At 39.3% G+C, this 24,168-nt stretch overlaps 1 protein-coding gene across 5 annotated transcripts in view; it reads right to left on the reverse strand.

Annotated features, from left to right (window-relative positions):
• CHPT1 (choline phosphotransferase 1) overlaps nt 1-24,168 on the reverse strand; it is a 43,466-nt gene that overhangs the window by 12,309 nt on the left and 6,989 nt on the right. For all 5 annotated transcript variants that reach the window (XR_303599.3, XR_002344198.1, XM_021092680.1 and 2 more), the window contains exons 2-4: nt 11,487-11,634; nt 11,053-11,194; nt 2,501-2,585 (exon numbers count right to left, since the gene is read on the reverse strand). Coding sequence is in view for 3 of the 5 variants with exons in the window: in XM_021092680.1 (XP_020948339.1) it covers nt 2,501-2,585; nt 11,053-11,194; nt 11,487-11,634 (375 nt within the window). In the remaining 2 variants the exon portion in view is untranslated. The remainder of the gene's footprint in view (nt 1-2,500; nt 2,586-11,052; nt 11,195-11,486; nt 11,635-24,168) is intronic.

Below are 24,168 nucleotides of genomic sequence, written 5' to 3' on the forward strand. Positions count from 1 at the left end.
GCGTAGGCCGGCGGCTACAGCTCCAATTTGACCCCTAGCCTGGGAACCTCTGTATGTCGTGAGGAGTGGCCCAAGAAATGGAAAATAAATAAATAAATAAAATAATTGCTTATGCTCTATTTTTTTGGGGGGGGGGCACGTCCTTGGCATGCAGAAGTTCCCAGATCAGGGATGGAACTTCACTGCAGCAGTGACCCAAGCCACAGCAGTGACAACAGTGAAAACTTAATCCATTGTGCCACTAGGGAACTCCACTTAATGTCTATTTTTGAGCTTAGTGATATGAACCGTAATTGGCAATTCTGAAATTACATGCCACAGAGAAATCTTTTACTATTTTTTAAAAAATAGACTTGATTTTTAGAGCGATTTTAGGTTCACAGCAAAACTACACAGAAAGTACATAGAGTTCCCATATATTCCTTTGCCCCTCACACACACTCATGCTCCCCAACTAACAATATCACCCACCAGAGTGGTGGTTCAATCCATGTGTTACAATCCACAAACCTACACTGACACAAACATTATCACCTTAAGTCCATAGTTTATATTAGGGTTCACTCTTGCTGTTGTACATTCTATGACAGTGAACAATGCATAAATGACAAATGTATAATGACAGATGGACAGGGATCCACAATTATAGAATCACAGACAATAGTTCCACTGCGCTAAAAATCTTCTGTACTTTTTCAATTTATCCCTCCTTCCCCCCAACCTCTGGCAATAGCAGATCTTTTCACTGTTTCCAGCATTTTGCCTTTTCCAGGGTACCATATACAGTATGGAATCATACAATATGGAGCCTTTTCAGATTGGCTTCTTTCACTAAATAATACGCATTTAAGATTCCTCCATGTCTTTTTGTCGCTTGATAGCACTTTCTTTTCTTTCTTTCTTTTTTTTTTTTTTGTCTTTTTGCCATTTCTTGGGCCAATCCTGCGGCATATGGAGGTTCCCAGGCTAGGGGTTGAATCGGAGCTGTAGCTGCCAGCCTACGCCAAAGTCACAGCAACACGGGATCTGAGCCATGTCTGCAACCTACACCACAGCTCATGGCAACGCTGGATCATTAACCCACTGAGCAAGGCCAGGGATTGAACCCGCAACCTCATGGTTCCTAGTCGGATTCGTTAACCACTGCGCCACGACGGGAACTCCAATAGCACTTTCTTTTTAACAATGAATAGTATTCCACTGCCTGGATGTACCGTAGTTTATTTATCCATTTACCATTGAAGGGCATCTACCGAAGGACTTGCTTCCAAGTTTTGGCGATTATAAATAAGCTGTTATAAACATCTGTGTTCAGGATTTTGCATGGACATATATATTTTTTTAAATTTTATGGTTGAACCCAAGACATATAAAAGTTCCTGAGCCAGGGACTGAATCTGAGCTACAGCTGTGACGTGTGCCACAGATGTGGCAATGCCAGACCCCTTAACTCACTGCTTTGGATCGAACCTGCCCCTCAACAGCGACCCGAGCTGCTGCAGTCAGGTTCTTAACTACTGTGCCACAGGTGGAACTCCTGAAAGGGCATAAATTTTTAAGTGTTTTGGGTAAATATCAAGGAACACAGTGGTAAGAGTATGCTTAGTTTTGTATCTCTTACTATTTTTACCAGAGGTATATAGCTTAGTGCTTAAGAAGAGAGTCTGGAATCAATCTGCCTAATTTCTAGCTCCAGTGTTTACTAGCTATGTGTTGGATAAATTACTTAATCATTTCCCCTATGCACGAATATATTACCACATAGAAGAAAAGGACCCCTTTTCCCTAATACAAAGTTGTTTTTTGTTTTTTTTTTTTTGGCTTTTTAGGGTCACACCCGCAGCATATGGACGTTCCCAGGCTAGGGGTCCAATCGGAGCTAAAGCTGCCAGCCTATGCTACAGCTACAGCAACGTCAGGTCCGAGCCACGTCTGCAACCTACACCACAGCTCATGGCAACACTGGATCCTTAACCCGCTGAGCGAGGCCAGGGATCGAACATGCAATTTCATGGTCCCTAGTTGGATTTGATTCCACTATATCGCAACGGGAACTCCCCTAATATAAAGTTAAACACACTAGTTGAACTGCTTTTTCAGGCCAAAATTTATCTTATAAAATAGATATATAAAAAGCAAACTCAGGAAAATATTTTATGTTTAATGTTAGGAAAGAAAAGTTGCTAATTTGAACATTTATAATCTACTATGAACGGAGTTTCCTATGTTAAGGAGTGTTTTTATATTTTGCTTGGTTGGAGACCTCAGTATTTTGATAAAAGTTGACTCTCTGGGCGCCACTGTTATAAATTCATGCTTTGCATAAAGGGAAAATGCCATAATAAAGGTTAGTAAAATCATAAAATGAAGAAAAAACTTCATAAATAGAATGAGTATTAAATACAATTCCAAGGATTTCTGAAGAAAATTAACAATGCAACATTTTTTCCTAAATATTTTTAAGGTTTACTTAAATATAAATTTGAACGTTCAGATTTACCGTATAGTCCCACATTGCTGCTCCTCCAAATGTAGAGAGTACAAAGATGATCACTAAAGCTATCTGAATTTCAGTTACATCCACTCTGAAGAAGGATAAAGAACAGAAAAGATGTTTGTAAATAAAATTCCTGAATATGAAGGTGGGTTAATCATATATTAAAATCAAAGATGTAAAAATCTCTATAGGTTTAGTTTATTTTTGTCTTAAGTTATCCTTAATAATCAATTAACTATACTGCTGAGTGAAAAAGCCTACAGAACAACATGTGCTCACATATATGTAAACATTAGTAATGTGAACAGGAGAAAAAATCTGTACAACATTTACAAAATTGTTAAGAATGATTATTGCTGAGATTATAGGAGGCTTTTATTCTCTACTTTATGTACTCCACAAAGTTTAAGTGTTTTATTAATAATCAGGTATTACTCTTATAGTCAGGAAAAATTATAATAATATAAAAACAACCAGATGATTTAAGGCAAACTCTTAAACACTCCCAAGTCGATTTCATTTAAAAAGTAGTCAAGGGAGTTCCCATTGTGGTGCAACGGGTTAAGGATCAGGTGTTGTCTCTGTGGTGGTGTGGCTTCCATTCCTGGCCTGGTGCAGTCGGTTAAGGATCTGTCTGGTATTGCTGCAGCTGTGGCATAGGGTGCAGCTGTGGCTCAAATTCAATCTCTGGTGGGGGAACTTCCATATGCTGTGGGTGTGGCCAAAAAAAAAGGAGTGAAAATTTCAAGTTTTTTTTCATTAGGTTACCAATAGTTACTATAGTTTTCTGATTTCCATATACATTTTCCCAGTAATATATAAACATATTTAAACTTCTGTCAAAAACCCTCAGCCAACCAACATCATTCTCTAATCTGTGTCCTCTGAAGATATCAACTCTTCTCTCCTTTGTACCATAAACAGGGCTGAGAAGTGGTGTACATTTGTAATTTTCTTTTCTTTTTTTTTTTTGGTCTTTTTTAATGGCTGCACCCGCAGCATATGGAGGTTCCCAGGCTAGGGATCTAATCGGAGCTGTTGCTGCCGGCCTACACCACAGCCACAGCAACGCCAGATCTGAGCCACGTCTGCGACCTACACCGCAGCTCACGACAACACCGGATCCTTCATCCACTGACTGAAGCCAGGGATCAAACCTGCAACCTCGTGGTTCCTATTTGGATTCGTTTCCGCTATGCCAAAATGGGAACTCCCTCTTCTCTCTTCATGTTTGCTGTTCAATCCACTGCAGTCTAGGTTTTGGCCCCATTCTTTTAAAACCGTTTAAACAGTTACTTTCAATTTGTTAAATGTAAGGGATACACTGCAGTATTTAAAAGGCTGATCACTCCCTCTTTCTTGAAATGCTTTGCTATGTCTTTATTTATTCCATGCTCTCTCATGATTCTTCTACCTTGCTGGATGCTCTATATCTTAAATGCTATTGTTTCCATAATTCCTCTTTTTAGATTCCCTGAAGAATTTTATCTAAGACTAGTATTTATATGCTAATGACCTCTAAATCCATTTCTCCAAATCCACATCTTTTCTTGTGAGTTCCAGATTTTTATAGCTATCTACCTACTTCGTATCTCTATTTGGATGCCCTGGAGTCTTTAGATGCTAGAGGAATACTTACTGCTCTGCAAATATAAGAAATGTAGGGATTAGATGATAAAGTAGAACCAGATATGGAAGAAAAGACTTCTTAACTGAGTTATTTGGAGAGCATTTAGGAGGAAAAGGTGAATGGAACATTAACCCACAAATAAAAAGAAAATAGAATGACATCTAGTATTTGTAAGATAGTGACAGGCAAACCAAGGCCTCCAGGCTGCATGGAGAAACAGTCAAGTTAGTCGAAAAAGGTAAACTTAATAATATAATATACAGTATTTTGTGGAGAAAAGGAAGGAAAGGTATTAACATTTACTAAGCGTCTGACTATGAGTTACGAACTCTAATGCCTGTTTTCTTAGAAAGGGAAATTAAAAGGATTTTTCCATGCCTGTATTGAAATGGTTAGATATTGCTATAGGAAAATGACTTTGGAGCCAACACTCTTCCTACTATACCTAAGACTTATTAGAATTTTGTACTCTTTTTCCAGTAACAGTGGGAGAATTGCATTAAGTTAATCCATAATTTTTCCAGGGTATGACTAGCGAACATAAGCAACAAGGAAAGCTGGTAGAAATTATAGTAGAAAATTGACAGAACACGGTAAACCAGCTACAATGGAAAAAATCTGAAAAAAAAAAAAAAAAAGAAATTATAGAACAAAGTTTCTCTCAATGAACTAAATGCCACATGCAGGGATTGAGGTAGGAACCTTGGTTTCATATATATATCATTCACGCCACATTTTTTTGGTCTTTTTTAATCTTTTGAGGGCTGCCCCCATGGCATATGGAGGTCCCCAGGCTAGGGATCGAATTGGAGCTAGAGCAGCTGGCCTAAACCACAGCCACAGCCACAGCCACACGGGATCTGAGCTGCATCTGTGACCTACACCACAGCTCATGGCAATGCCAGATCCTGAACCCACTGAGCGAAGCCAGGGATCGAACCTGCTACCTCATGGTTCCTAGTTGGATTCGTTTCCGCTGTGCCATGACAGGAACTCCACACACCACATATTTTAAATTAAACTCAAAGCTTCATTCTCCCTCTCTGCCTCTTAAGGATAAACTAAAGAAATAACAGTTCTTGTTCTTTTTTTGGCGATTTTTAAATTGCCAAAAATAATTTTTAAGTTACTTTTTCTGAGTAATTTTTTCTTTACAATGAAGAATATTGGTATTCATGCATGCATGTTAAATAACAAATCTTGAGTCCGGAAAAAAGAATGTTGAAAGGTTAAAAGGGTGGAATCACTCACCAAATCTTCAAATGTTTGAAATATGGAGACAGTTGAAGCTTGAAAGATACATTGGACAAATGAAAGAATAATCTGTACAACAATTTACAAACTTATACAAACTTAGAGAACTCATTAGTGGGCCCAAGATTTTAATAACTAAATCCAAAGTCTTTAAAAATCCAAGAAAGAACACACCCTCACACCATGCACAAAAATAAACTCAAAATAGCTTAAAGACTTAAACATAAGATAACATAAAACTCCTAGAAGAAGATATAGGCAAAACGTTCTCTGACATCAACTGTACAAATGTTTTCTTAGGTCAGTCTTCCAAGGCAACAGAAATAAAAACAGAAATAAGCCAATGGGACCTAATCAAGCTTTTGCACAGCAAAGGAAACCATAAAAAACAAACAAACAAAAAGGCAACCTATGGAATGAGAGAAAATAGTTTCAAATGATGCAACTGACAAGAGCTTAATCTTTAAAACATACAACTTATACAACTCCTCAACAACAACAAAAAACAGCCCAAATGAAAAATGGGCAGAAGACCTGAAAAGATATTTTTCCAAAGAAGATTTACTAATGGCCATCAGGCACATGAAAAAATGCTCAACATCACTAATTATTAGAGAAACGCAAATCAAAACTACAAATGAGGTACCACTTCACACTGGTCAGAGTGGCTAGAAAAACAATGGTTATTTGTTGTTATTTGTTAATGTCAACAAATAACAAACACTGGAAGGGGTGTGGAGAAAAGGGAACCCTCATCTTCTATTGGTGGGAATGTAAATTGGCACAACCGCTATAGAAAACAGTATAGAGCTACCTCAGAAAACTAAATATAGAACTACCATATGACCCAGCAATCTCACTCCTGGGTATATATCTAGATAAATCTTTCACTGAAAAATATACATGCACCCCTATGTTCACTGCAGCAGCATTCACAATAGCCAAGACATGGAAACATCTATTGACAGATGAACGGATTAAGATGTGGTATATATACACAATGGAATACTACTCAGTCATAAAAAGAACAAAATAATGCCATCTGCAGCAACATGGATGGAACTAGAGACTCTCGTACTAAGTGAAGTAAGTTGAAAGAGAAAGGCAAATGCCATATCACTTATATCTGGAATCTAATACACAGCACAAATGAACCTTTTTACAGAAAAGAAACAAACTCATGGACTTGGAGAACAGACCTGTGGTTGTGGAGGAGGAGAGGGAGGGAGTGGGATGGAATGGGAGATTGGGGTTAGCAGATGCAAACTATTGCACCTGCAGTGGATAAGCAATGAGATCCTGCTGTATAGCACAGGAGACTATATCTAGTCACTTGTGGAACATGATGGAGGATAGTGTGAGAAAAAGAATGTGTGTGTGTGTGTGTGTGTGAGAATGACTGGGTCACTTTACTGTATTGCAGAAATTGACAGAACAATGTAAATCAACTGTAATAGAAAAAATAAAAACCTAAATGCTGAAAAAAAAATTTCAGGAAAGATGGATATTGGGGTATGTGGTAATAAGTAGACCCTTAAATCCCAAACTGTTAATCATGGAGGACAATCTACAATAGTGATCCTGGAAAAGTGGTCTAGGGTTTGTTACAGTCCACAATGAGATAAATACAGAGATTGAGAGTAAGCAGTTAGAGACTTTTATGGCGGTTTGGTAGAGTATCTGTATCTGTTGAATTGAATGAAATATTGGAGACTGTATTTTGTTAAGTCTTTGTTTTTTACTTTTTTTCTTGCTAATATTTTAATTATTTAATGAATTTCATTACATTTATAGTTTTACAACAATCATCACAACCAAATTTTATAGCATTTCTATCCCAAACCCTCGGTGCATCCCCCCGCCCCCCAATCTGTCTCATTTGGAATCCATAAGTTTTTCAAAGTCTGTGAGTCTGTATCTGTTCTGCAAAGAAGTCCAGTGTATCCTTTTTTTAGATTCCACATGTCAGTGATAGCATTTGATGTTGGTGTCTCATTGTCTGACTGACTTCACTTAGCAGGATAATTTCTAGGTCCATGTTTTTGCAAATGCCATTATCTCTTTCCTTCTAATGGCTGGGTAATATTCCATTGTGTATATGTACCACATCTTTATCCACTCCTCTGGTGATGGACATTTAGGTTGTTATTACAGTGCTGTAGTGAACACTGGAATATATGTGTCTTTTCGAGTCATGGCTCTCTCTGGAAAGATGCCCAGGAGTAGGACTGCTGGATCAAATGGTAGTTCTATTTTTAGTTTTCTGAGGCATCTCCATACTGTTTTCCACAGTGGTTGCACTACTTTACATTCCAACAGTGTAATAGGGTTCCTTTTTCTCCACACCCTGTTTTTTTTACTTTTTAAATTACATGTTATTAGTCCCATGATGGGTTAGAAGAGGGCAGAGTAGAAACTAGTCCTTTACCACAGATTTGTGGAAAAATAGACCTAATACTATATGGAAAGTCTTGATTTTGAAAGAAGAGAAAATTAACACTGAGTCTAAATATTCACATGTAAATAACAAAATACCACATAATATGAGTCAATATTGGACTTGGTTTAGATTTTTTAAATTAAGCTTTAAGAATTGTTTACTATTTTGAATCACATGGGAGCCGACCCTTGATATATGGAGCAAACATGCTATAAGTAAGATGTGCCTTGGAGTTCCTGCTGTGGCACAGCAGGATCAGCAGCATCTCTGCAGCTTCAGGACACAGGTTCCATCTCCGGCCTGGCACAGTGGGTTAAAGGATCTGGCATTGCCGCAGTTGTGGTGTAGGTCACAAATGCAGCTTGGATCTGATCCCTGGCCCAGAACTTCATATGCCATGGCCAGCCAAAAAAGAAAGAAAAAAAAAAACAAAAACAAAAAAAAAACACACACTCATATACTAATAAAGTGACTTTCCACATTATATTCTGAGATTGGCCTGGTTTCATATACCTGTATTCCAATAACATAAAAACTATAAAAATTAGACCTCTCATAAAGTGACACAATTTCAGAAATCCATCCTAGCCAGCAAACAATCGATACTGTCTTTGTGAGCATATCTAGTGGCTTGGTTGATGTCCTATATTTAGATCCTTCTTATGGTATTAAGCTGGACCATCAGTATATCCTACTCAATGCTCAATGATATTTTCACTTTGATAAAGCGAAAAAAATACACAGGTTAGGGCTTCTGCCATATCAAGTACATATTTTAAATAGCTGACCCCCTGGGCAGTGCAGGATTTCCTCCAGTTCCCAACAGGCTTGCTGCTCCACCACAAGAGCCATTTCCTTAATGTTCTGAGTATTTCCTCATGCTTCTGCCTAGAATGCTTTTATCCCAACTTGTCCAGCATATTCCATCCACAAGTGACTCATCTTTGTATCTCCAGTTCTAGGCACACATTAGGCTTTCAGTCAACAGCAAGTGAGTATAAAATATACAACTCGGCCAGAAATGTGAACCAATTCATGTCAGAAAGATTTGTAATGAAGTTAGAAGCCAAAAAGGTAAGGTCAGAGTCATTAAATATCAGTAACAATAATAAGTAATCAGAACACTGCAATGTTAAATCACTCCAATTTACCATAGCAAGTTCAGCATATTAACTAAAATGCATTAGGCTTTGCAAAGCTATGTTTCTATTTAGGCTTATTTTAATCTATACCTAGATACAGATTCTTAATTTTACACAGTTCCTTTGAATTTTTAGCCTGGCTTTTTGATCCTTGGGTTCTTGACTTGTATGTAAGGAACCAGCTGAAGACTCACCTTTTCCATAAAAGCTTTCCTAAACTAATTCAGCCTACAATCAACTTCTTACTCAGGATTTCCTCAGTGCTGTGGAGAACTAAAGCAGATTATTATTATTATTATTTTTGGTTGCACCCATAGAATGCAGAAGTTCCTGGGCCAGGGATATTCTAGATCCTTAACCATTAGGCCACCAGGGAACTCCCTAAAGCAGGTCATTTTTTCATGTGGCTATGGAGTGTATTAGCAGTGTCACAGAAGTATTATTCCATCCTTTTAATACATGTACTATATAGTTCCTAAAATAGGCATTTAAAAAATGCATTCTGTATCCTTCCATAGCACCTAATATGTGGATAATCTGCAGTACTGAGTAGTAGTCATTAAGAGTATGTGGTTTGGAAACGAGTTTTTTTTTTTTTTTTTGTCTTTTTGTCTTTTGTTGTTGTTGTTGCTATTTCTTGGGCCGCTCCCGCGGCATATGGAGGTTCCCAGGCTAGGGGTTGAATCGGAGCTGTAGCCACCGGCCTACGCCAGAGCCACAGCAACGCGGGATCCGAGCCGCGTCTGCAACCTACACCACAGCTCACAGCAACGCTGGATCCTTAACCCACTGAGCAAGGGCAGGGACCGAACCCGCAACCTCATGGTTCCTAGTCGGATTCGTTAACCACTGCACCACGACGGGAACTCCTGGAAACGAGTTTTGAACCCTGGCTCTACAGTTTTTAGCAATATAAGGAAGTTATGGAAACTCTCTGGCTCATGGGTACAGTGGAAGTAACACTCATACATGGTTAATGCAAGAAATAAATGAGATAATGGATGTAAAGCTCTGAGTACAGCAGCAGAACCATGCAAGTGCTCAAGAGGTGGCAGCTGCAATCATTCCCTGCTTTAGTCAATGGGAAAAATTCCAAAGGCCTTCACTCTGCTAACCGATCCATAGTTTTGAATTTTTCCTTTCATATGTCGTTATCAGAAATTTTTTTCAAAGCTACTGGGGCTCCCGTGCAGCAACAAAATGGGGCTAAAAGATCAGTAGAAAGGAGAAGCCAAAGCTGTGAATAAGCCAAAGCTGTGAATGAGCCAAAGGCAGACAGCTATTAAAGGATCAGGCAGAGAGGGAACTGGTGGGAAACAGGCTAGAGAAGAGAGTTCCTCTCTTGTGCACTATTTCCTGGTGTCTAAGAACAAGGCATCAGGGACAAATATTACAAGATGCTTTGACATTATCTCATCAATTGTCTATCACAGCTGAGTCTTATGTTTACTATTGTTGTGACCACTTTAAGGGGGTCCCACCTTCTGGACACACAAAGATTTGCCTGAAAAGGACCTTTTATAATCCATCTCTCTCTCTCTCTCTCTCTCTTTTTTGGCTTTTTAGGGCCACACCTGCAGCACATGGAAGTTCCCAGGCTGGGGTAGAATTGGAGCTATAGCCGCCGGCCTATATGCCAGTTCATGGCAATGCCAGATCCTTAACCCACTGAGCGAGGCCAGGGATCGAACCTGCATCCTCATGGATACTAGTCAGATTCGTTACCACTGAGTTACAATGGGAATTCCCATGTCTCATGTAATCAAATGCTGTTTTTTAAAGCATTGCAGATCCTTTTTCTATATTATTCAGGTTCCTTATTTTTCTTTCTCCTGGCTAATGTAAATGTGAGCTGGTAAGGTGGAGAAGAGGGGAAAACATAATTATCAAATATTGATGATATAAGATGAAGAATACCTAAAAGACTAAAATTAAGGTGTAGCATTTATGGATGTTTCATTAAATTTAAAGGTAATTTAGATTCCTGGTTGATGCTTTGTCCCCCTTATTATAAACAAATGAAGCATGACATATTGTGAAACTGAATTCGATTATACATTAAAATGTACAACTTAAAATATATACTTACCTTCCAAACCTCAACACGCCTGAAACATAAGTCTGCCAATGAGCACAATAAAACATGAACATCCCAATAAAAGAGCAGAAAAACAACCAGTCAGGATGAGTTCCTAAGCGAACGGCAATTGAAGCTCCAACTGCCATAAAAACTGAAAGAAACAATGTTTAAGAACAATTAAGAATTTAAAATCATTAATGAAATAATTGCCACTGACTGTTTAGAAATACAGAATTTTAAGGTGCCTAATCTTGGCATTAAAATAAGGCACACTAAACAAAATAAATTCTTGAACATACTTTTAAAATACACTGTGCAAAATTGCTCCCAAATGTAACCCTGTCCAAAAATCTGACCAAAGAGCTCAATTCACTTCCGTTTTTAAGCCATCTCTAAGACAAACAAAAAAGCCAATTAAAGGAAAAAAACTGCCACTAAGTTACCTGTGGAAAGAGAGTCACAACCATGGTCAAAAAGTTCCCCTAAAGGAGAACAAGAGTTTGTTCTTCTGGCTTGTTTCCCATCAATAGCATCCAGTGATTGGTAGATGAAGAGACCCAATGCACATAAAAGGTACGTCCAATATGGTGCCTACAAATAAATATAAACAATAAGACAGGTGAGTGACGATAAGCTAGCGTCTGTTTGAAAATAGCTCAACCTACGGGAATCAACACATTTTTTTAATGTTATCACCTCAGTGTGTAATAAAGAATAGGCACAAGCCTCTTCCACAGATGAGAATTAAACTGAGAAATGAATTGCTCGAGGTCATTTGGGCAGAGAGTCAAGGAAGTCTATACTGTAAGAGGTAGAAACTTACATGAACAAGCCAGGATTAGGACCCTGATTTTGATTCTTAGTTCACATTCCTTTTAATGTAATATATTCATTTATGGCTCTGGGTTTGAAATTATACGGTATGTCTCTGCTATGAAAAAAAACCCTTAAATACAAACCACAGACCCCTGCTTTTATTCATGACGGAGTGTCAGGGACTAGATCTACTCTCCCATCTTGTATAACTAGAAAAGCAGTAAAATAAAGAAAAATATTTTCAGACACTGCAGACAGTGCGGCACTGTGCTCCCTGACAGAAGGGAAACAAACGGAGGTGAGCCCTGTGACTGCTCTGGCTTACAGCAATAGGCAGTTTCCAGGCCACACGACACAGGCGGGGAACTGGTACAGAACCCAGCCATCCTGCTGTGCTGAGAAGAAATGGAGCAGAGATCAGGAAGATCAAGGCAGCTAGAATGTGTGGGGAGGGCACTGGAGATGGGAGGGGTGCGAGTTCTGGAGATATACAGAGCATGCCTTTGAGTTCTGGCTGAAAAGTGACCTGTGCCTAGTGAGACAAAACTGCTAACCAAGGCCAGGAAATGAATCACTGAAAAGTGCAAGCCACACAATTGTTTTTCTCTTTTTTGTCTTTTTAGGGCTGCACCCGAGGCATATGGAAGTTCCCAGGCTAGGGGTCCAATCACAGCTGGAGCCGCGGGCCTACACCACAGCCACAGCAATGCAGTGTACACCACAGCTCACGGCAATGCTGGATCCTTAACCCGCTGAGCTAGGCCAGGTATTGAACCTGCATCTTCATGGATACTAGTCAGATTTGTTTCTGCTGAGCCACCACAGGAACTCCAAGGCCACATAATTCCTTTTTTTGTTTGTTTGTTTTTTAGAGCCACATCCATGGCACATGGAGACTCCCAGGCTAGGGGTCGAATCGGAGCCATAGCTGCTGGCCTATACCACAGCCATGCCAGATCCAAGCTGCATCTGTGACCTACCCCACAGCTCATGGCAATGCCAGATCCTTAACCCACTGAGCAAGGCCAGGGATTGAACCCACATCCTCATGGATCCTAGTCTGCCTTGTTAACTGCTGAGCCACAAAAGGCCGGAGCCACACAATTATTGAAGCCCGCTGGGAATTGTTTGTATTCCTACCAGGCAGAGGAGAAAGAACTTATAATACTTAGGGCATTGGGTGGAGTTCTCAGAAGTGAACTAGTGCTAGCAGTGGGTATAAATTAGCCCTAGACTAAAGGCTTCTCTGGACAGCCTGAATGGATATGAAATCCAGCCTCAAAAAGATCCAACTGATTCCAGGTAACTTAACTCTAGACAACACAAAGTGCAATACTTAAAAGGATACCCCACCAAATCTAGTACCCCAAAATGTATGATTCTTAGAGTTCCTGCTGTGGCACAGTGGGTTAAGTACCTGACTCAGTGGCTTGGGTTGCTGTGGAGGTGTGGGTTTGATCCCTGGCCTAGGAACTTCCATATGCTGTGGGTGTGGTCATTAAAAAAAAGTAAAATTCACAATGTCTGGCATCCAAATGAGAATTCTTATAAATACGCCTCATATTTCAAGAAGGTGGAGGAAAACATGACTCCAGTGAAACCTCTAGAAATGAAAAGTACAATATTTCAAATATAAAATATACTAGATAAAATTAACAGCACATTAGACACCGGAGAAGAAAAGATCAGTGAACTTGCAGACTATCACTGGAAACTCTCCAAAATCATGCACAGAAAAAAAGACTATAAATAACTGGATTGGGCATCAGTGACCCTGTGGGACGACAGCAGTCTAACATATGCGTAATTGAAGTCTCAGAGGGAGGGAAGAGTGAGCATCAGACATGAAAAATATAATTAAAAATAGGGAGTTCCTGTTGTTGCTCAGTGGTTAGTGAACCCAGCTAGCATCCATGGGGATGCAGGTTCAATCCCTGACCTCGCTCAGTGCGTTAAGGATCCAGTGTTGCCATGAGCTGTGGTGCAGGCTGCAGTCGCGGCTCGGATCCCACATTGCTGTGGCTGTGGCATAGGCTGGTGGCTACAGTTCCGATTGGACTCCTACCCTGGGAACCTCCATATGCTGTGGGTGCTGGCCTAAAAGACAAAAAAAGATGAAAAAAAAAAAAAGGCTGGAAATTTCCAAATTTGATGAAATCTGTAAACTCACGTATCTAAGAAGCTTAACCAACCCTAAGCAGAGTAAGTATTTTTAAAACACCCAGCAAGGCACATCATAATCAAATCACTGAAGTCCAGTGATAAAGAAAAAATCATTAAAGAAACCAGAAGAAAAAGACACATTACATACAGAAGCACAGGTAATAATGACAGAGCAAAAGAGTCAGTAAACTTGAAGGCAGGTCAACAGAAATGATGCAATTTGAATAAGAGGGGAAAAAAGATTTTTAAATAACTATTCTTTTCTTTCAGCACTTTATAAATGTATTCTATTTCCTCAGGAAACTGTGATGACAGCAATGGTCAACCCAGAATTCTATGTCTCAGACAAGGAAGTATAGCAAAACTGTTAAGAAACAGGATTTCTTTTTATAAGTCAAACATTTGATTTAAATACATGCACAAGGAGTTTCCATTGTGGCTCAGTGGGTTATGAACCTGATTAGTACCCATGAGGATGTGGGTTCCATCCCTGGCCTCTCTCAATGGGTTAGGGATCTGACATTGCCGCAAGCTGTGGAATACCCCACAGACGTGGCTCAGATCCCCTGTTGCTGTGGCTGTGGTGTAGGCCGGCAGCTGCAGGTCAGATTTGGCCACTAGCCTGGGAACATTCATATGCCACAGGTGTGACCACCATCTGTATTATTGGGGTGCCAGAAGGAGAAGAGAGACAGAAAGGGCCAGAGAAAATATCTGAAGAGATGATAGCTGAAAACTTCCCTAACATGGCAAAGGAATCACTCACTCAAATCCATGAGTATCATATAAAATAAACCCAAAGAGGAACACCCCAAGATAAAACTGACCAAAATTAAAGACAAAAGGAAAATATTGAAAGCAGCTAGGGAAAAGAAACAAATAACATACAAGGGAACTCCAATAAGGTTACTGGCTGATTTTTCAGCAGAAACTCTGCAGGCTACAAAGGATTGGTATGATATACTTAAAGTGATAAAAATGAAAAAACCTCCAGTCAGGATTACTCTACCCATCAAGGCTCCCACTCAGATTAGAAGGAGAAATCAAAAGCTTTCCAGACAAGCAAAAGCTAAGAGAATTCAGCACCACTAAACCAGTTTTACAACAAATAATAAAGGAACTTCTCTAGGTGGAAAAGAAAAGGCCACAACTAGAAACAAAAATATTACAAATGACAAGGCTCACTGGTAAAGGCATTCATATAGTAAAGGCAGGGAATCATCCATATACAAATAAGCTACCAACACCAGAAATTGTGAGAAGAAGAGGGTACAGATGCAGGATACTGGAGGTGCACTTTCAATTAAGAGACCAAAAACTTAGAACAATCGTGTGTGTGTGTATAGACTCCTTCAAAACTTTATGGCAACTGCAAACCAAAAATCTACAATAGATACACACACAAATAGGAAAAAGCAATTCAAACACAACAGTAAAGATAGTCATCAAAACACAAGAGAAGAGAACAGGAAAAGAAGGGAAGAAAAAAGACCAACTAAAACAAATCCAAAATAATTAACAGAATGGCAATAAGAACGTATGTATCAATAATTACCATAAGTGTAAATGGACTAAATGCCCCAACCAAAAGACACAGACTGGCTGAATGGATATAAAAACAAGACCCATATATTTGCTGTCTTCAAGAGATCTATTTTAGTTCTAGGGACGCATAAATACAGATTGAAAGTGAGAAGATGGAAGAAAATATTCCATGCAAACAGAAATCAAAAGAAAGCTGAAGTAGCAATATTTGTTAGACAAAATAGACCCTAAAATAAAGAATATTATAATATACAAAGAAGGATACTATATAATGATCAAAGGATCAATCCAAGAAGAAGATATAACAATTGTAAATATATAGAGCGCCCAACATAAGATCACCTCAAAAATATAAGGCAACTGCTAACAACATTAAAAGGAATTGAAATTGACAATAACACAGTAATAGTGGGGGACTTTAATACCCCACTTACAGCAATGGACAGATCATTCAGAAAGAAAATCAACAAGGAAACACAGGCCTTAAATGATGAATTAGATCAGACGGACCTACTAGATATTTATTGAACATTTCCATCCAAAAGCAGCAGAATACACATTCTTTTCAAGTGCACACATAACATTCTCTAGGATAGATCACATTCTGGGCCACAAAACAAGGCTTGGTAAATTTAAGAAAACTGAAATCATATAAAGATCTTTTCCAACCACAATGCTATACAACTGGAAATCAACAAGAAAAAAACTGCAAAAAACACAAACAGGTGAAGACTAAACAACATGCTACTAAACAACCAATGGATCACTAAAGAAATCAAAGAGGAAATTAAAAAATACCCAGAAGAAAAGGCAACAAAGACAAAACAATCCAAAAGCTATGGTTTGCATGGAGTTCCCACTGAGGTTCATGAATACTAATGAACCTATTTGGAAACAAATCCAACTAGTATTCATGAGGACGCAGGTTCTATCCCTGGCCTCACCAGTGGGTTAAGGATCCAGCATTGTCATGAGGTGTGGTGTAGGTCACAGATGTGGTTTGGATCTTGCATTGATGTAGCTGTGGCACAGGCCGGCACCTGCAGCTCTGATTTGACCCCTAGCCTGGGAACTTCCATATGCTGCAGGTATGGCCCTAAAAAGCAAAACAAACAAACAAACAAACAAAAAAAAACAAAATCTCAACAAAATACTAGCACACTGAATCCAGAAATATATTAAAAGAATTGTATACAACAATCAAGTGGGATTTATTCCAGGGATGCAAGGATTTTTCAACATCCACAAATCAATCACATTAACAAATGGAAGAATAAAAACAATATGATCCTCTCAGTAGATGCAGAAAAAGCTTCTGACAGAATCCAACACACATTTCTGATAAAAACCCTCCAGAAAGTGGGTATAGAGGGAACCTACCTCAACATAATAAAGGCCATATATGATAAACCCACAGCTAATGTTATTCTCAATGGTGAAAAGCAGCAAGAATTCCTGTTAAGATCAGGAACAAGACAAGGATATCTGCTCTTGCCACTACTACTCAACATAGTTTTGGAAGTCTTAGCCACAGCAATCAGAGAAGAAGATACATAAAAGGAATCCAACAGGAAAGGAAAAGTAAAACTATCACTATTTGCAGATGACATGATACTATACCCAGAAAATCCTAAAGACAGAAAACTGTTAGAGCTCATCAATGAATCTGGTAAAGTTGCAGGATACAAAAGTAATGAAATTGACTGCATTTCTAGATACTAACAATGAAAGATCAGAAAGAGAAATTTGAGAAACAATCCCACTTACCATCACAACAAAAAGAATAAAACACCTAGGGGAGTTCCTGTTATGGCTCAGTGGTTAATGAATCTGACTAGGAACCATGAGGTTGCAGGTTCAATCCCTGCCCTTGCTCAGTGGGTTAATGATATGGTATTGCCGTGAGCTGTAATGTAGGTCGCAGACTCGGCTCGGACACTGTGTTGCTGTGGCTCTGGTGTAGGCCAGTGGCTACAGCTCCAATTAGACAGACCCCAGCCTGGGAACCTCCAAATGTTGTGGGAGTGGCCCTAGAAAAGGCAAAAAGACAAAACAAAACAAAAAACCCCCCCAAAAACACCTAGGAAGAAACCCATCTAAAGAGACAAAAGGCTTGTACTCTGAAAAGAATATGACACTGATGAAAGAAATCAAAGATGACACAAACTGATGGTAAGATATACCATGCACTTTGACTGGAAGAATCAATACTGTCAAAATGACTATACTACCCAAGGCAATCTACAGATTCAATGCAATCCCTACCAATTTACTAAGGACATTTTTCACAGACCTAGAACAAAATATTTTAAAGTTTGTTTGGAAGCACAAAAGACCCCGAATAGCCAAAGCCATCCTGATAAAAATGGAACTGGAGGAATCAGGCACCCTGACTTCAGACTATATTATAAAGCTACAGCCATCAAAACAGTATGGTACTGACACAAAAAGAGAAATATAGATCAGTGGAACAGGATAGAAAGCCCAGAATTAAACCCATAACCTACAGTCAACTCAGCTATGACAAAGGAGGTAAGAATATACATTGAAGAAAAGATAGCCCCTTCAATAAGTGGTGCTGGAAAAACTGGACAGCTACATGTAAAAGAATGACATTATAATACTCCTTAACACCACACAAAAAAATAAACCCCAAATGGATTAAATGCCTAAATATAAGCCTGGAGGGTATAAACCTCTTAGAGGAAAACATAGGCTGAACACTCTCTGATGTAAACCATGGCAATATCTTCTCAGAGCCACCTCCTAGACTAATGACAATAAAAACAAAAATAAACAAATGGGACCTAATTAAACTCAAAAGTTTTTGCACAGCAAAGGAAACCCTAAACAAGACAAAAAGACAACCCACAGAATCGGAGAAAATATTTGCAAATGAAGCAACTGACGAAGGATTAATCTCCAAAATATATAACACCTCCTGCAGCTCAATAGCAAAAACAAAGCAAAAAACACCCAAATCCAAACAACCCCATCAAAACTGGCAGAAGATCTAATCAGAAAATTCTCCAAAGAAGACATACAGATGGCCAAAAAACACACAAAAAGATGTTCGACATCACTTATTATTAGAGAAATGCAAATCAAAACTACTATGAGATACCACCTTACACCAGCCAGAATGGCCACCATCAAAAAGTCTATAAACAATACATGCTGGAGAGGGTGTGCAGAAAGGGAACCCTCTTACACTGTTGGGGGAATGTAAATTGGTGCAACCACTACGGAAAACAGTATGGAGATTCCTCAGAAAACTAAATCTAGAACCATCATATGATCCAGCAATCCTACTCCTTGCTGAAAACCCTAACTTGAAAAGATACATGTACCCCAATGTTCACAGCAGCACTACAGACAATAGCCAAGGCATGGAAGCAACCTAAATGTCCATTGAGAGAGGAGTGGATAAAGATGAGGTACATATACACAATGGAGTATTACTTAGCCATAAAAAGGAATGAAATAATGGCATTTGCGCAACATGGATGGACCTAGAAATTGTCATGCTAAGTGAAGTTAGTCAGACAGTGAGACATGAACATCATATGCTATCACTTGTACCTGGAATCTAAAAAAAAGGCTACAATGTACTTGCAGAACAAACTGACTCACAGACTTTGTAAAACTTGTAGTTATCAAATGAGACTGGTTGAGGGGGGGAGGGATGGGCTGGGGTTTGGGATGGAAATGTACAATTAGGTTGTGATGATGGTTGTACAGCTATAAATATAATAAAATTCATTGAAAAGATATTTTAATTTTGATAACCAAAGGAGATCAAATTTATATCTCAAATACATGTAAAATTGGAAATTGAAACTGACAATATTAAATTTTCCGGAATGACACAAAAAGTCATTTTTCTTATCATTTATTTTCCACTGAATACTTTCCCCAGAAATGACAGGAAATAAATCATCTACTGCGAGACAGTCCATTTCTCCCTTCTTATATGGAAAATTTGGAGCTTCTCAAAAAGCATTCCAAAGGTCCACATGAAAAGCTTAATTCTAACTTTTGATCCGGGAGACTGGCCATAGCAGAGTTAAAGGTCAAAGTGTTACTGGTTACAAAGTGTTACATGATGAAATAAATTTGGCTGCTCCTGGAGAGCACAGTTGGGGGTGGACGCTGTCCCTTATTTGGAAAAAGGAAATGGAAGACTGGCTCACTAGCTTAAAATGACTCCTTTAATACACTAGAGGGTTTAAGATTCAGGGTTTAAATATGTAAAGAGAGGCAGGGGGAATTTAAACAGGAAAAAAAAAGAGAAATGAGTTTTGGCAGAAAGGAAGGTAGAGGCCCAAAAGTGAGCAGTTTATTCATGAGCCAGTGACTAGATCATGTTTCTGGAACAGAAGAGCCATAGGTAATTACACGAGAGACAATTGGAAAGGTAGTGATGCTATCGTAAAAAGTCCAACAAAATACTTTTAAAAAGTATTCTGTTATTTGATACAGCAATCCAGAGACAAGGCATCTATTATCATGTTCTTTTTATTACAAATAAAAAGGAAACTTGGGGAGAGGTGATAAAGTTCCATAAGCAAAGCAGCTAGACTGGGTCCAGGAATCCAGCCTGGGTTTTCTGACCGCCCTGTGATAGGAGGTCTGTTGTGCTGCAGGCTACAGACTGGATGTCACTTCCCACCTGGATTCTTACCTAGACCTTCAAACCTCAGAGAAGCACTGTCCCACTCCCACAACACAACCACAATATAAGTGCAGTGAACCTGAGTGCTGGGAGCTGCTGCCAGCTGAGTCCTTTTAAACCCAGAAAGGCACATTGGTCCCTCCCTTTCCAGTCCTCCCATGGCCGCAGGAAGTGGACTTATCTTCTCTTTTCCCTGATGTCATCACCTCCCTTCGCCCCTGGGAGCTACAAAATGGTCCGCAAATTTTCAACCTCTTTTCTAACCTGCAGAACAGGCCCCAGGTTGGAGATTAACTTGCCAGGAACAGTGGCCCTTCCTTCCCAGGCTCTATTCAAAACAAGTGTTATCACAGAAGAGATTCTGGGGAAGCAGGATCTACAGGGCCGCCCCAAGTCAATTCCAGTTTTCATGTTAACTTTTGTGTGTGTGTGTGTGTGTGTGTGTGTGTGTTTTGGTCTCTTGTCTTTTTAGGGTTGCACCAGCGGCATATGGAAGTGTCCAGGCTAGGGGTCCGATCGGAGCTACAGCTGCTGGCCTATACCACAGCTACAGCAACACAGGATCCAAGCCATGTCTGTGACCTACACCACAGCTCACGGCAAAGCTGCATCCTTAACCCACTGAGCGAGGCCAGGGATCGAACCCGCAACCTCGTGGTTCCTAGTCGGATTCGTTAACCACTGAGCCACGACGGGAACTCCAGTTTTCATGTTTAACTTATTTTCAAAAGTTTTAAATGTAAGTACGGGAAAATCAGGCTTGGATTATGAATTATAAAGTCATAGCAATATGTCAGAACACGTTTTTTTTAGTCATGCCTGTGACACATGGAAGTTCCCAAGATGGAACCTGTGCCACAGCTGTAAGCAGATCCACAGCAGTGATGCTGGATCCTTAACCTAAGCCACCAGGGAATTCCCAGAATACTTCTATAAAAGGAAACTGTTCCAGGGAGTTCCTGTTGCGGTAATTGTTCTTGCTCAAAATAACTGTTTCAGAGAACTCTCATATTTAGATCAATTACTTATTCTAGGTATCATACCTCTTTTTATATGTGTGTATCCATGAGGATGAGGGTTTGATCCCTGGCCTTGCTCAGTGGGTTAAGGATCTGGAGTTGCTATGGGCTAGTGTGTAGGCCAGCAGCTGCAGCTCCAATTTGACCCCTAGCCCAGGAACTTCCATATGCCACAGGTGTGGCCCTAAAAAGCAAAAAAAAAAAAAAAAAAAAAAAAAAGAAAAAAAAAGAAAAAGAAAAAGAAATGAAGGAAACTATTCTAAAAAGTGGAAATTCTCTGGGTCATATTAGATTTTTTAACATTTAAAGCTTGTAATTATATCATTTGCATAAAATCTACTGTATCCTTAAAAATTAGAATTTTATAATACATCATAGAAATCTTTCTAGGTCAAGCATAAAGATCTACATCATTTTTTTTTTCCTTTTTATGGCTGCACCTGCAGCATATGGAAGTTCCCAGGCCAAGGGTCAAAACACATCCTTCTTTTAAATGACTGCATGGTATTGAAGCAATAACTTCACTAATGATAAATTGTATGTAACTGCATAAAAGATTGACCCCCTAGTCATTAAAAAAAAACAAACGATAAATTTAAACTGCTTTTCAGTTACATCACTGAAAAAAAAAACTGTATAAAAGTAAGTATTGGGGGAAGTTTTACTTTTTCTAGTTACTTGAATTATAGGATTAGAGAAACCAGATATTTGAATCAGATCACATGGTGATTGTTCTTGTTCAAAATAACTCTGGCTCAGAGAGAACACTCATATTTAGATCAATTACTTATTCTAGATATCATACCTCTTATTATATGTGTGTTTGTGCAGAGACATCAGGAAAAGAAAGACAATACTTAGTGATTAACAAACATCTCTGCTAACTGGACAAATTTTATTTACAGCTCAGACCTTAAAATACTGGATTTTGGGGAACACATTCTTAGGTTTTCTGTAACAGAACATGCTAGACGAGGTAGCCTCCAAAGTCCCATCTTCACAACAGAATATAATCCCCTCAAGAGGAGGAGATATGTTCTCTGCTTTTTTTTTTTTTTTTTTTGGTAGGGCCATACCTGAGGCATGTGGAGGTTCCCCAGGCTAGGGGCTGAATTAGAGCTGCAGCCACTGCTCTGTGCCACAGCCACAGCAATGCCAGATCCAAGCCATGACTGTAACTTACACCACAGCTCATGGCAACACTGCATTCTTAACCCACTGAGAGAGGCCAGGGATTGAACCTGCATCCTCATGGATGCAAGTCAGACTTGTTTCCATTGAGTCATGACGGGAACTCCTGTTTTCTGTTTTTAAAATCTGTTCCATGGGAGCTAAATAACTAGATGATTAAAATCAGCTGATGATCTAAATGTTTCCTATCAAGTAATACGTTATCTGGTAACCTATCAGGTAAAATGGTTTCCAAAACGACCACATGTCCTGGGTTCTTCTTGCAGAGTGGCTAGAAGTGTAGACTCTGCACTCCACCAGTACCACCTGGATCCTAGCTGTGCCATTACCAGTTGGGCAAACTGGATGAATTACTTAATCTCCTGGAGCCTTAGTTTCCCTTTATGAAAAATGGGAATAATCACTCTTCCTGTCTCATCTTGAGAATTCAATGAATTATTACATGTAAAGTGCCTAGAAAAGTGGTTAGCATATGGGAAGAGCTCAGTAAATTTTAGTCATTGATATTTCTGATACTATATAATTTTAGGTGATTTATAGGTAAATTTTTCATTTTATTACTTACGTCTTTAATGTATTTTGAAAAATAAATCTTTTTAAAATTAGCTAGCATAGCTATAAACCTATGATTTTATAGATCTTAAGGCTTCAAATGAATCTAAGTTTTAGAAGTAGATTTAAAACTGATGTAAATAAAAAATAGTATAAGTAGGAAGTTCCCATGGGGTGCAGTGGGTAAGGATCCAGCGTTGCCACAGCTGTGGTGCAGGTCATAACTGCAGTGCGGGTTCGATCCCTGGCTGGGGGAATGTCCACAAGCCACAGGTGCAGCCAAAAAACAAACAAACAAAAACCCCCCAAATAGTACAGGTAATAAAAGCAAAAATCTTCCCCTAATAAAATTGAGGAAAGACTAGAACTATATAATGCCTATTTATATGAATTTTCATACTTAAAAAGTGCCCCTTTGCTTTAAATGGCCTTGGGTATAAGATGATACAGATGCAAAGAGTATTACATAAGGAGCAGTGACTGGGTCAGCTGGTAGCAGGGAGATTTCAATTATCCAAATATCAACTGACCTCTCCCTCTATAAAAATAGAAACTGCATTTATAAGATGTAGGAAGAAAGAAAATTAGAAGACAGATCAGGCATGCGTGAAAAAATGTAGTGCTGGTGTGGTGTTAAAAGGTGCATTTCATACCCAGTTGGGTGACTCTAGGGATTTTTTAGAGAAAACTCGTGGCATTTTAATAGGCTGCTAATCTGACATCGCTCTAAGCAGTATTAAGTGCCCATGACACAGTTGTGCCCGTGGCCAGGGCACTTCCTTGCTTACAGAAGGGCTCCCCCTGGAGGCCATGCAGGCTCCAGAGGCTTGGTGGTCAGCAGAGGTAGCTCATTCTCAGCCCAGTCTATCAGGGGGCTTCGTGGCTCACCCCAACCTCTGGCCTCCGCTCTGGTTAAGGGCCAGCATCTGAAAGGAGCACACCCATCTTCAGGAAATGAGGCAGGTTACATCTCAGGGAGCAGCACAGGCAGGGTGCGAACACAGCTCAACCAGCAATTTGGGGTCAGAGGAGTTTGCTCATGATATTAGAAATCTGTACTTTTTCTTTTTTTTTTCCTTTTTAGGGGTCACACCCGCGGCATATGGACGTTCCCAAGCTAGGGGTCGAATGGGAGCAGCAACTGCCAGCCTACGCCACAGCCAT

The sequence above is a fragment of the Sus scrofa genome, chromosome 5 (genome assembly GCF_000003025.6).
Source record: "Sus scrofa isolate TJ Tabasco breed Duroc chromosome 5, Sscrofa11.1, whole genome shotgun sequence".
NCBI lineage: Eukaryota > Metazoa > Chordata > Mammalia > Artiodactyla > Suidae > Sus > Sus scrofa.